This window comes from Oryctolagus cuniculus, chromosome 2 (assembly GCF_051225735.1).
Source record: "Oryctolagus cuniculus isolate XC-2025 breed Fujian yellow rabbit chromosome 2, ASM5122573v1, whole genome shotgun sequence".
Classification (NCBI taxonomy): domain Eukaryota; kingdom Metazoa; phylum Chordata; class Mammalia; order Lagomorpha; family Leporidae; genus Oryctolagus; species Oryctolagus cuniculus.
Genome location: NC_142868.1, coordinates 178657863 through 178670619, shown reverse-complemented (window position 1 = coordinate 178670619; position 12757 = coordinate 178657863). Strand labels below are relative to the sequence as shown.

Below are 12757 nucleotides of genomic sequence, written 5' to 3'. Positions count from 1 at the left end.
CCTGTGGGCTTTGCCAGGGAGGTCCAGGGAACGAGACGGTAGAGTGCTGTGGACGGAGCTCTGGAGTAAGAGTGGTTTGTGTTTTACTTACACAACATCTCAAGCCTCAGTGCATTAATCTGTAAAATGGAGCCAACAGGACTCTCCTTAGAGGTTTACTCTGGGGCTTTAATAAGATTGTATGAGCCCAGGGCCTATTTCAGCAATGACATCTGATAATGCTAGTTCCATGTTGGAAAGAAATGCACACACACACACATACCAGGAGAGTAAAGGGGGAAGGGCAATGCGTTCAAAAGCTCAGGCTAGTTTTTCTTATTTTCCAGGTTCCCCAGAGAATTATCTTTCCTGTCTTAGGGGAGGGAAAAGATGATCTTTCTTCACACTGTAACGGTGTAACCAGGAGCGCACAGCCTCCTCTGTGCCTCCGTTTCTCTGTGTGGAGTGGAGACGATGTTGCACAGTTGCTCTGTGAGCCTCTTGCTGGGGAACAGGGCCGACTCTGCAGTGGAATTCCTATGGTCTTCCTGGACGGCCGCTGGAGGGAGAACGGGCTGGTGGCACGAAGTGTGTGCAGCGGCGGGAGTGTTTGTCCCCCGGTAGCTGGGCAGAGCCTGCGCGCTCACAGACTGCTCAATGTGGTAGAATGATCACCCCGGGGAGCCACGGGGAGGGCCTGTGATTAGCATACACAGCTTTTGATTGGGACCCCAATCTGTGCCAAATGCCCAGGAAGATTTTACTCGACAGCAATTGTTCACATGCCTCAGTTTCATCACGTAATGGGCGAGGTACTCAGTTTGAACGGCTCTAAGGTATTCAATTAATTATGTCCGACAGCAATTACATTGCTGTTGACTCCTTTAGCCAGGGAGCACGTAATCCTACAGGGTCAGTCACAACACGAGTGGTGACAGGACGCTGGGCTCCAGCCGCCTATAGCTCTAGGGGCTCAGGCATGGATTATTTCGGCTTAGAAACCTCACTAGGGTGTCATTTGTTAAATTCGGCTTAGAAACCTCACTAGGGCATCATTTGTTAAATTCGGCTTAGAAACCTCACCAGGGCGTCATTTGTTAGGTGCCTCTGATTGAAGGAAGAGTCTGGTTTTCATGGTTTATCCTGGACCTGCCTATAGCTAAGGCATTATACAATCAAGGAATTATTCACTGGGTGGGTTTACTGGGTGAGTCCTCCTGGTGCTACTGCTGGGTGCTGCACGAGACCGGGTTCCGACCTGCCCAGGTGAGACAAGAACACACACAACGGCTGAACTCACGTGACAGCGACTTCCTCATGCCTGAGCAGAGTAAGAGGGCTGCCCTTCGTGCAGTACTGCAGCCCTAACACAGGGTTTTAATCACATTTCCAGCTGATGCTGCTCACGAGCTCAGGCACTGTCACCCCAATTAGAGGATGCAACCTGCTTTGAGCCGTCTTGCTTATAAGGAGGGTACAGTCTGAACTAAAAACTCGGGTGGCCCACGTCAAATCCAGCGACCTGTGATGGTTTTAGAATTGGAAGGCCTGGTTGATTCGTGGCGTTGCCATTACGAGCAGGGGGACCTGTGGCAAACCGCATAAGCTCCCCAGACCCCAGTTTCTGCATTGGTCAACAGGGTAACAACTCCTGACACGTCTGTGTTGAGGAGGTAATGAAGGGAAAACACTCAGCTCAGCCAGCCTCATGCTAAGGGATCGACATTTTAACATAGGCCCTGCCGGGCCCTTCCCAGAGCCCCAGCCCAAGGGGAAGCTCTTTCTTCTGGGGAACAAAGGGTTAGTTGGGGTGCTGGAAAGTTCCAGTGGAAATGACTTTGGCTGGGAAAATGTCTCACGGCCATCACATGTAAATGATCCGAAGACTGGAGCCTTTCATACAGAAAGTAAGTTCAAAAAACCTCAACAAGATCCCAACTTCCTGCGGTCCGTCTCCCCCGCCTGGCTGGACCTGCTGGTTCATCCTCCTCCTGAGGCCTCTCTGTGCCTCTGCTGCCAAGCACCTGTGGGCTCATCCCAGACAGTCCAGGCCCGGGTTTAGGATGACTGGAGGGGCGAGGTGGAGTGGCTGGCTCTAATCTTTGGCGCATGGGGGATTCTTTTTTTTTTAAACTATTAACAGTAATTGCAGGTGTTTATGGGCTTAATTATATCATCTTAATGCATGTATACAGTGTGAGTGATCAGAGCAGGGCACACTTGGATGGGGTGGCTATCCTTAGGACCTGAGGCAGGGAGCAGGTGCCTCACTCCTGCAGTGGGTCTTTGTAAAAAACCACTGGAGGGGGCGGCGCCTAGGCAAGCAGAAGAAGATGGCCCAAATCCTTGAGCCCCTGCTCCCGCATGGGAGACCCAGAAGAAGCTCCTGGCTCCTGGCTTTGGATCAGCACAGCTCTGGCCATTGGGACCAATTGGAGAGTGAACCATCGGATGGAAGACCTTGCTCTCTCTCTTTCTCTGCCTTGCCTCTCTCTGTGTAACTCTTTCAAATAAATAAATCTTTAAAAAAGAACCCACTTGGAAAAGCAATGTCTTCAGAACAGCTCCCACTCCTCCTGCTGCCCTTCCAGTGTCAAGTGGCGTAAGCCCAGGCCCCTCGTTAAAGGCGTTTTTGTGTTTATTGTCTCCGTCACTGGGGTGTCGGAGGCCGCCTCAGCTCTGCTGGGGTTTCAGACATGCTGTCAGCCTCAGGGTGATCTTCAGGGCAGGACAGGGACAGCCACAGTCGAGGCTGGCTTCAGGGACGACGGGGGCAGCACGGGTGCTCTAGAAGGTAATCCATGGCCTCAGTCACCATTGTTGGGGGCAGGGTGGCCCGAGGGTTTCAGGAAAAGGCAGTGGGGGCTGCAGCTCTTCCTCTTGTTTCTTAAACGGGGTCCTGCTTCCTCCCAGGTCTCTTCAAGGGTCCCAAAGCCTCAAGATAACAGGGGTGCTGTCGCTCCCCCTCTCCGTGGAGGAACGACACTAAGCCCTGCCTAGGCTTCATATCCGAGTCACGGCACCATTATGTCGCTCCCCGTCTTCGTGGAGGAACGACACAGGACCCTGCGCTGTTCTTTCGTCTGCTCGGCCCTTCCCGGGTTTGCTGCTGGTTCTTCCCGGGTTGGCTACTGTCCCTTCCACCTCCGTGGAAGGGCGGTTCCCCCTGGCCACTTTCCCCACTTCCGCGGGGGAGCGGCACACCTCCGGCCGGCTCTCTCGGGGGCTGCACAGGTGTTCCTCTTAGATGTTCCTGGTGCATGTTGTCTCTCTCCTCCTTTATAGTCCTCTTCCACCAATCCCAACTCTGCTACCCACACGCCGAGTACGCTGCTCTCCTCCAATCAGGAGCAGGTCCTACAGTTTATTGGTTGAACTGGAGGCAGCTGTGTAGAAGCTGTTTCTCCCTTCTCAGCGCCATATTGTGGGAGAGCAGATGCATAGAATAAGTCTTAATTCCAGTAACAGTCTAGTCCGAGTTGCTCCCAGTTGCTCCCCACAGGGTGCATCTTTCCAAAGCCCTAGCCATGGACTAGTAAGTCGTGAGTCATGCTTTTGTATCCAAACAAAGAGGCACGGGAGGGAAAAATACAGAACTGATTAAAAAAAGATTTTAAAAAGCAAAGTGGGGCTTGTGTTGTTCCGCTCGGGCTGCTCTGTCGGACTTCCTCCTGGCCTTGGTCCCTGCTGTCTGGGCTTCTGCTCCTTTCTGCGGCCAGTGCCTCGGTTCCTGCAGCAATCTGAGCCACAGGCCGCCTCCTGGGGAAAGCAGGGCCAGCCTGCATCGTTGGGCCAGCCGTGCATGATCAAGGCTCCCTCCTGGAGCCTTCCTCTCCCCATGTGTGAAAGGGCGACAGTACTATCTCCCCTCAAGGGTGCACACTGGGCTCTGTAAGCGTGAGGGTCACTGTTCTCTTTGGGCACCTGCTGCGGGTGTGGAGATGGTGCCTGGGACCCATCTTCCGCTTCCTCAGACCCCAGCCATCGAGCAGGGCAGCACCTCCCCGCCCTGCTGTTGCCAGGCTATCCCGTGGGCAGAGGGAGGCCATGTTCTTCAGATTCAGCCTCCCTGGAGAGGGCCGGCCTCAGGCTTGATCTTGGCATTGGCACAGAAGTCAGATAATCAGAGTAACAGCAGCAGCACAGTAGCAGAAGCCACCTGCACCTTAATTAAGCACTGGTTGTGTCTGGGTCCAGGCCGGGCACCTTGATGCCTGGCGTCACCGGCTTCTCTTGCCGGTCCTGCGGTGGAGCACGGGGCACATGCAATGGACAAACGGCGTGAGTCCCGTGGGTCAGCAGCAATGTTGCCTTGGTGACTCAGGGACTAGTCCCACCGAAGAGAGTCTAAGTAGAATACTGGGGTGGTCTTCTTTTCCATGTCCGAAGGTGAGGGAGTCGTGGTGAGTGGTGGGGCTTGAGTCAGGTGAGAGCCAGGCCAGCCTTGATGCTTTTGATGCTCACAGCAGTCCCCCCGAAGCGGAGAAGGCACTGCTTGTCTGGGCAGAGCAGTGTGAGAGAACGAGCGTGAGGCTGGGGTTTGGTCTGGCATTTACCGGGTGGTCTTCAGGTGCATTCCTTTCCTGCCAGGTTGAGAAAGGTGACTCCCCTTTCCTAGGCAGCCCTGCAGGCCCCCAACCCAGTTCATGGGCAGAGAGGCCCCTGACACTCAGGATCTGCTCCATCACATAGGCTGAACAGAACTTTCCCGAACCATGAACTCCCTATCTTGATGAGGACTGGGGGGGGGGACTTCTGTGTTTGTCATTTCCTCCACCTCAAGACTTCTTGTCTTGTCTCTCCACAGGTGACTGTGCCATTGAGCTTAACCAACTCGAAAACCACCGCAATCAGAAGAGTTCCTCTCTTCCCCACCCTGACGGTTCCAGGGATCTGTCTGCAGGGTAGAGGCAGGGGAGTGTCTGAATAAGCTCCATCAACACAGCCAAGAGCCTCGCCTGATTTTCTGACCTCCAGGGTGAGGCTGGAGGCAAAGGACGGTTGCCAGTGCCCTGAAGTCTTGCAGAATCCATCGGGGAGTAATTTGCTGAGGAATCCCCTGGTCTCAAGCCTTCCGGCCCTGCCTGCCTTGGAGGAGACTCCTTCTCAGTGTGGCACTGAGCAGAACGTGATGGACAGCAGAGGGCAACTCCAGAGGTCAGTCTCCTTCCCTACAACTCCCAGGACCACGCGGGCTGTTTCTAAGATCACCCAGTGTGCATCTCCTTCCCTGCAGGCCAGCCTACCCAGGGAGACCGGGTAGGGGGGAACCCCTCTGGTCATCTCTCACCCTGATCTCAGTAGCCCCGGGCAGCATCTCAAAGCCAACTCCTTATCACTAGGTCCCAGCTTGTATTTCAGGATCCCGGCATGTGCATGTGCATGCGTGCGTGTGTGTGTGTGTGTGTGTCTGCGTGTGCACGTAGGTGTGTGCGTAGGGAGGGGATTGAGGTGCAGCCACAGGAAAGTCGGAAACCCAGTAGCCAGGAAGTGACCAGTCCAAACTGGAGGGTGGGCCACACCCTCTCCCAGCGGCCCCTGGCCCTCCTGCAGCTCACAGAAGGAAAGCTGCGTCCACGATTCAGATGGTCGAGACAACAAGGGAAGCCCATTTCTTTTTTTTTTTTTTTTTCCTGCCAGGCCTTGCTCTAAATTATTCTAGTCACAGGCAGGCTATTCAAATAAAATAGAATTTCAAACCACACGGGGCTTGTTGAGACATTCAGGCTGCTAGGATGTGCGAAGGCAGGGGGAGGGGCGGAGACCAGCCTTGCCGCTCTCCCGTCCGCTTTATTAGCCGCAGCTGCCGTGCCAGACACATCCGTGAGCGCCTCAGAGCCAAGGAGGACAGGGAGGCAGCACACGCAAGCCACCGCAAGGCTCCCCTCCCCCATGGCAGCTTGCATTATTTGAACTGGAGCCCGGCAAAATGAAAATAAATAAAAATAAAATAATGTCAGTATGATGCTCTTAGTGGCTCCCCTGGTTTCCTGCAGAGAATGGCTCGTGGCAGGGAGGGGGCACCGGGAAAACCATGAGGCTCTCTCTTGTTTGTGGCTGTGCCATGCAGAGGTCTTGAAATATCCATGGTCCCCTGAACACTGTGCAGAGAGAGGGAGGAGGCAGTGCCTGCAGCCAAGGCTCCCCACTGAGAGGTGGCGCTGGTGGCTGCAGGCGTCTGGAGAGGGGTGGTGGCAGCTGGTGTGGTTCTGGAATGCCCTGGAGGTTGGATCGGCACAAAAGTGGTACCCGGCTACATCTCCATCATTGGTGGGCATCTCACCTGGTGCCACAAGCTCTCCCAACCCCTCCCGTCCCTCTGTCTCTGTTGCCAAAGGTTCACTTCCCGCCCCTTCTCCGACTCATCTATTATGCGAGTTGCATCACGCCCAGGGCAGCAGAGGGAAACTCTCTGCGTGGGCTTAGGATGAATTTCAGGCACAACTGGCTGCACACCTCCGGTCAGTGACTCCCAAGTTGCAGTGAGAATCCAGAGCACTGCGGGTAGGGTTTGAAATCCCAGGCCCCACTCAGGGGGTCCAGGGTAGGGTCCAAGAATCTACATTTATTACATCCCCAGGTGACTGCCGGTGGGGAAATGCAGACCTCCTAGTTAGCTCATTTCTCATTCTTGAAGGAAATCCATCAGAGACGTGAGCCGTTCTCCCGTGAGAATCCACGGATGGCTGTGGAGTTTTTAAGGGAGCATTTCCAGACACTTTGCAGTCACTCAACTTCCTGCAGACCAGGATTGCCTGGGTTTAGAGAAAATGCCATCGAGGGTAGTGGGCCTGACACTCATCCGGGACCGTCCCTGGTGGCTCCGTGCCTGGAGGCCGCACGGCCAATGCAGGCCCCTCTAGGGCTGTGAGGGTCTGAAGGCCCCAGTGATCATCTCACACAGTCTCCCAGAGCAGTGCAATTTCCGTTTCCCTGCCCCCGGAGCTCAGCCGGCCTGGGAGAAGGAAATCAACTCCCCCCCCCAGCACCAGGGGTGAGAGTATGATGAACAGTAGCGTTTGCAAAGCTGCAAATGTATATTTCTAGGTTGCTTATTTGTGTTTCACATCAAAACATTTCTCCTGACATTGGGGATTCGAAGACTTCCTGCCTCCACCCCTGCCCCGCCAGCGTTAGACAGATGGCCTGAAAATCTGGTTGTGAAATAATGTGAATACATTTAATATGTATTAGTTATATAAGTATAAATAAGGTGAATGTGGAATGGACCCACTCGTTTCCCTCCATGACGCCTCCCGAGCCGGTTTGGGAAAAGGGCAGGAAATAGCAGAAATCGCCCAGAGCACATTCGACTGGAGGAAAAGTAAAACAGACCAGTAAACAAAGCAGCTGTTTAGGCTATTGATCAACTCAAAGGTTATTAGAGAAATGATGAAATATTAGAAAAAGATCGCTTTCACCTTGACATTTCTGTTTCTGAAAGTGGGCTTGGGTGACAGCCAGCGAACAGCGAATTAAAAGAGCCCAGGCTCTCGAGGCTCCTCCGTCCTCTCAGGTGGGCCAGCCATCTGTCCCCATTTAGGTCGTCTGTTAGGAAGCCTTCCTTTCTCGGTGCTGCTCCGAGGCATCTGAGCAACACCAGAAATGACCGTGCAGTTCCACCATCTGCATCAGACAGCATGGTTTCCCAAATACAATTTAATTGACTGCATCTCTTTATTTGTGCCCAGACTTCTTCCAGAAAGGATTTAAAGTGGCTCACAGAGAGACATAAAATCTAGAAAGAGGACGTAAACTAGATGAGGGCGAGAGAGATGGGGCAAAGGTGGAGTGATAAAACCAGACCACTACAAACCACGCATCACAGAGTCCTATCTGCTCACCACGCCGGGAGCCTAGGCTGCAGGTAAACCACTCCTCCAACTGAAAGAAATCATCGTTTTTCCATTCTCTCCAGTCCCATGTTTTATGTCAGTGAGTTTTTACTGCACAAGAAACCTGGAAGGCTTGAACTGCCTCCCTTAATGGGGAGAATCCCACTGTCTATGCCTCCTCCAGCCAGAGCTCCTCCTCCCAGGAACTGCTCTCAGTCAAAAGAGGGGTTGTGAACCCGGTCAGTTGCAAAACATCCACAACTTGAAATAAGCTGCTCGGAGGGCGCATAGCTACTAAGCCAGATAGGATTTTTTTCCTGTGAATTTCCAGGAAGAGAACACTGGCCAGATCTCAACTCTGCTGGCTTTCTCCTCTGTGCAAGGTGTTGGCACAGATGCCACCAGGAGTGCGATGCAGCACAAAGCATGGCAGAGCACAAAGCAGAGCTCAGAGTCTGGGTTTTGGCTGCAGTCCCTCCCTCTTCCTGCCATCTCCTTTCGAATGCTGGTATGCACTGTTGGCTTCCTACTGCAGTGCCTCCTCTTCTGGGTGGCTGCCGAGCCCTCTCCATCACTAACCTACATAAACCTTATTGCTTTGTAGCAGGTTCAAATACAGTGTCTCCACTTTCCAGGTGAAGAAATTGAAGCCCTGTGAATCTAAACAACTCAATCCCAAAGGCATTGTGCAGCCAGTCAGTGGTAGAACCTGGCTTGTATTCAGGTAGTTGACTCCAGAGTCCATGAGCTTAATCATGTGCCATGTTGGGGTCTGAAGCCCTCCCTTCCACCCCCTTAGAGACTATGACTGTATGCTAAGGAACATAGTGCCAGTCTTTCAGTCCTCAGAAGGAGATAACAGCTTCAAGAGCCATTTGGGTAAGTGGCTTTGGAGGCACGTCACTAAATGCCATTGCTGTCTCATTGAAATTTACATAAATCAAATTGTTGAAAAGATTCTAAGAGTTGTAGTTCTGAAAAGGATTCCCCTGGGAAATAGTTTCTTGGGTTTGTTTAATGTAGGTCCCACTGCAAACAGTTCAGTGCACTGAATAAGATTCTCTGCAGATGGGTCCTTACCATGTTGGTGGATGCACTCTGTCTACAAGATGGCAAACATGGCCTTTTTTTCCTCCTCGCAGTGGAGCAACCAGCCTGGCCATCCAGACTATTTCCTTAATCTGTGTGGGTTTATCTGGAGGTGACCAAGGAGTGGGAGAAGAGGACAGGGCCGGAGGGTCCCCGAGACTCACCTCACAGGGAGAGTTCTTCATTGGTGCGGGAAACGTAACACTGGTCATGGTAGCGCTTTCAGATGAGGGGGCGTCGGTGGTGCTGAGCAGCAGGGCGTGGCCTGGGGAGAGAGGACCGGAGTGGCAAACACCTTCAGCGTGAAATGAGGGGTCTAAGGTGGGGCAGGGATAGTGGACAATGCACAGTTCTTATCTGGCCTCTAACATCTTTCAAGACTTTGGTTTCTGGCTTGTAAGGATAAGAAAGCACACTTGTCATTGTCACCAAAACCTGGCTCTGGCAAAGGATTTTTATTGCAAACTGCCTGCAAGGTTCCAGCACCACACATCTGGCCACTACATCCCTGATCTCCCCAGGTCACCAGCCTTAGCACACAGCCCAGGAGCTAAACCCACTGCCACATATGCCAGCACTCTGCCCTCCAATGGTCTCTATGACCTTCACTCCTTTTTCTTTGCTCTGGAGCCCAAGTAAACCTGTACCCAGACTCTATGCAGGGAGACTCATTTCTTGTGTTTTCCCAGCACCGTTCTGCCAGGGAACCTAGCAGGCCATGAGTCTGCACCCCTCTGTGGTGGTGAGAAGAAGCATCTGTAAGCATTGAAGAACTGCACAGCATTTGGAGATGGTCAGTGCAGTGGAGAAGGGAGCCGAGGTGAGCTCACAACTTTGTAGGGACCTACAGAGCCTCAAGCATGACGTAGCCATTTATTTCTACCTCTCTTCATCTTTTGGTCAAGTCTATTACTGAGTTGCAGCCAAGGAACAAATCCAAGTGCAGGGTGCAGTCAGCAGTGCAGGCCAGAAAGCTGGGCAAGCTCAGGGCAGATTCAAGGAGCTGCATTATGTGACTGGGGACAGACAAACCCCCTAGTGGTTCAATGGGTCACAATTTTTGTTCACAAATGCTTGAAGGGCTGCTTTTGTGGGGTAGGGGGTGGTTTGGTTCTCTGGGCCCCAGGAGACAAAATACATGGTCAATTTGTGAAGAGATGCAGCTTTCCTCATGAGGGAAACAGGTCTGGGATTCGGAGCTGTGAGACACGGACATGAGCCACTCCAGGAGGCAGCGAGAGCCCTGTAACTAGAGGTATTCAACAAGGCCATAGCTGCTGTGAGGGGAATGACTGACTACCCCAAGGGCAGGGACGTCCAGAGCAGACCTTTCTTCACTTGTGTTCCTTCTACAGACAGGGTGCTCAGGAGGACGCGTGAGCAAGGAGGCCAGGACGAGGAGCCCCGGGTCCTCCATATGGGAATAGGGGGGGTCCCTGCAGAACCGTCTCTGGCTTTGGTAATTCAGCCTTCTCTCCAAAGGGGCCCTGGGAGAGTGTCCTAGCCCAGTGGTGAGTCACTGTAATGCAGCGAGCTCTGAAAACCAAGAACAGAGCTGCCTGGGCTCTGGGGTCCTTCACGGTTGATCTGGTTGTTGTCTTCTCTATTAATTATTATTGTTATTTCTTTAAGTGATCCATAGAATGCCGAATATTTGCTTGAAAAGGGGGATTTGGGGATGCGGGTCTTTAGTTGCAGAAAGAGAAGGCGAATGAAGGGGAGAAAAGAAGGAGAGAGACGCCTCCACCAGCCCTGACCTGCAGAGAGCTGGGAACCAGGGCCTGCCGAGGAGTAACCCTGGGATGGAGCCATGGGTGAGGGCCCAGCCTGCCTGGCAGCCTGGCCTTGGCAGTCCTGCTCATTTCCCAGACCTTCTCTGCTCCCATGCCCTGCCTGGAACAGGGTCCCTGAGTCCAGAGGTGGCTCCCTCCGGCCTCGATGGCCATCTCCTGGGTATGTGGAGACCCCTACCTCCTCTGACAGTCAAGCAGGGGTTGTGGGAAGGGCAGGGGTTGCCAACATCTTTGGGTTGGACGTGGGAACAGGGCTGAGAAGGCTGGGCTACAGGAAGTAGGCAGATGTGGGCCAAGGTTCCCAGGGCACAAATGGGACAACTGACACAAGGCCTCCCCCTGCCTCAGTCTCCCCAGTCATAAAAGGGGCTGTGGCTTTTCCTGCCTACAACGAATTATGTGCCTGCCACACAGTTGGACCTCAGCCGACTGTGTTCAAAAAGTGGATTATCACTGCTGTGGCTGTAACCTCAGCCAGTCTTTCCTCAAGGTCCTCATTTTAGGCAGTAAAAGGTGCCATCGGCCTTGACCAGGTTTCATTGCTCTGAAGCTCCAGAATTGTGGGTGAGCACCGTGCAAGGTTTGGGCAGGCACCCGGGCTTGCACTGCAGCATGGAGTGAGGCCCACTTGTTCTGGGGTGGGGCCCTAAGTCTCTCATCTGTCCACCTGGGCATCAGGGAGAAGGGAAGGGGGTTAGTACCTTGGTGGTCCTGGGACCAGGCATCCTTCAGGGTCCTGACCTGCCACCGAGGCACACGGGATGAGAGTACGCCTTGGGTCCAGCCACACAAGCCATCCTCGAAGTTGCAGTAAAAGCCAGCAGGGAGTTTACCTGTGGAGAGGGCCCAGGGGTGCAGTCATTTCCACTAGAGGTAAAATTTGCCAACATCACAGCAAATTAGTCAGGTATGGCCACACCGTCCTCACTGGCCAGAACAACTGAGGTCCAGAGGATCCTGCCTGTAAGGGTGAGAAGCCCCGCCCCCCACCCAGCCCTAATGCGTGCACACGCTGCTGTACCATTTTCTGAGCTTTGGAAAATAAAGCAGTAACACTAATAACCCCGCAGCATGGGTACTGCTAGCCTAGGTCGATAGATGACAAAGCAGAGCCTCAGAAAGGTCAACCTGATCAAGGTCATACAGCCAGCAGGGACCCAGCTGGGACTCCAGCCCAGATCTTCTGCTTCTAAATTCTGTGGGTGTGGCCCCAGGAACAGTCAACGTGTAACTCACTAGCACACGTTTCCAGCAGTGTGCATAATGGCAAGCGTGTGCTGGGGGCAGGGGCGGCGGCGGGATGGGCCCGGGTGGGTTGTGTCCCTCAGCTCCCTATCCGCAGACACATCTGTGCTTGGCATGTTCTGCCGCCTCCCCTTTATTTCCCTGCTCCTTTGCAGTCAGGTGAAGCCATCCACTGGTTCTGGCAAGAGAAGCTGGCGTGGAAGTGGTGCTGTCTCACTGGAATGGAGGCTGCAGAAAGCCCTGTGGAAGTCACCGTCTCCTTCCTTGCTTGCTGGAGCAGCCAAGGAGAGTTCTTCCTCCTGAGGGCACTGCCGTACAGACGCTGCAGCCCCTGCCAGCCTGCATCCCTGACAGAGCCCCTCTCCCTCCAGCCCTTATGGAAGGCAATGCAAGTGCAACCCCAATGCCCTGACATGGTGGGATGGTCCACACTGCAGCCCATCCAGCCTAACGTGATCAAACAACCCCAGCCACTCAGGCCTCCTGATAGCCTATGTTGGCCGGGCAGAAAGGGCCCACAATGCTTTTCTGCACACCAGCAGGCCTTGGTCCGCTTTCTAGACCATGTACTTCCCAGCTGCCCACAGAAAGAGGAGGGAAGGAGAAGAGGGCTGGACAGGGCTCACTCTCTCCAGCTGACTCTGAGAATGTCCCCAGGAAGACTCAGCTCCAAGGAGTTAGCAGGCTGCCCCGGGCCAAGCCCCGAGGAGGCAGGGGGCTCTGCAGCCCAGACCCCAGCACTTTGCTCCTTTCTCTGTCTCAGTCTTCCTGGCAGCAGCAGGCTGACAAAGAGGGCCCAGATGCTTCCTGGCTATG

At 53.8% G+C, this 12757-nt stretch overlaps 1 protein-coding gene across 2 annotated transcripts in view; it reads right to left on the bottom strand.

The window, feature by feature from the left end:
- ALK (ALK receptor tyrosine kinase) overlaps positions 1 to 12757 on the bottom strand; it is a 774540-nt gene that overhangs the window by 107920 nt on the left and 653863 nt on the right. For both annotated transcript variants that reach the window (XR_016229509.1, XM_051843042.3), the window contains exons 7-8: positions 11398 to 11529; positions 9068 to 9168 (exon numbers count right to left, since the gene is read on the bottom strand). Coding sequence is in view for 1 of the 2 variants with exons in the window: in XM_051843042.3 (XP_051699002.1) it covers positions 9068 to 9168; positions 11398 to 11529 (233 nt within the window). In the remaining variant the exon portion in view is untranslated. The remainder of the gene's footprint in view (positions 1 to 9067; positions 9169 to 11397; positions 11530 to 12757) is intronic.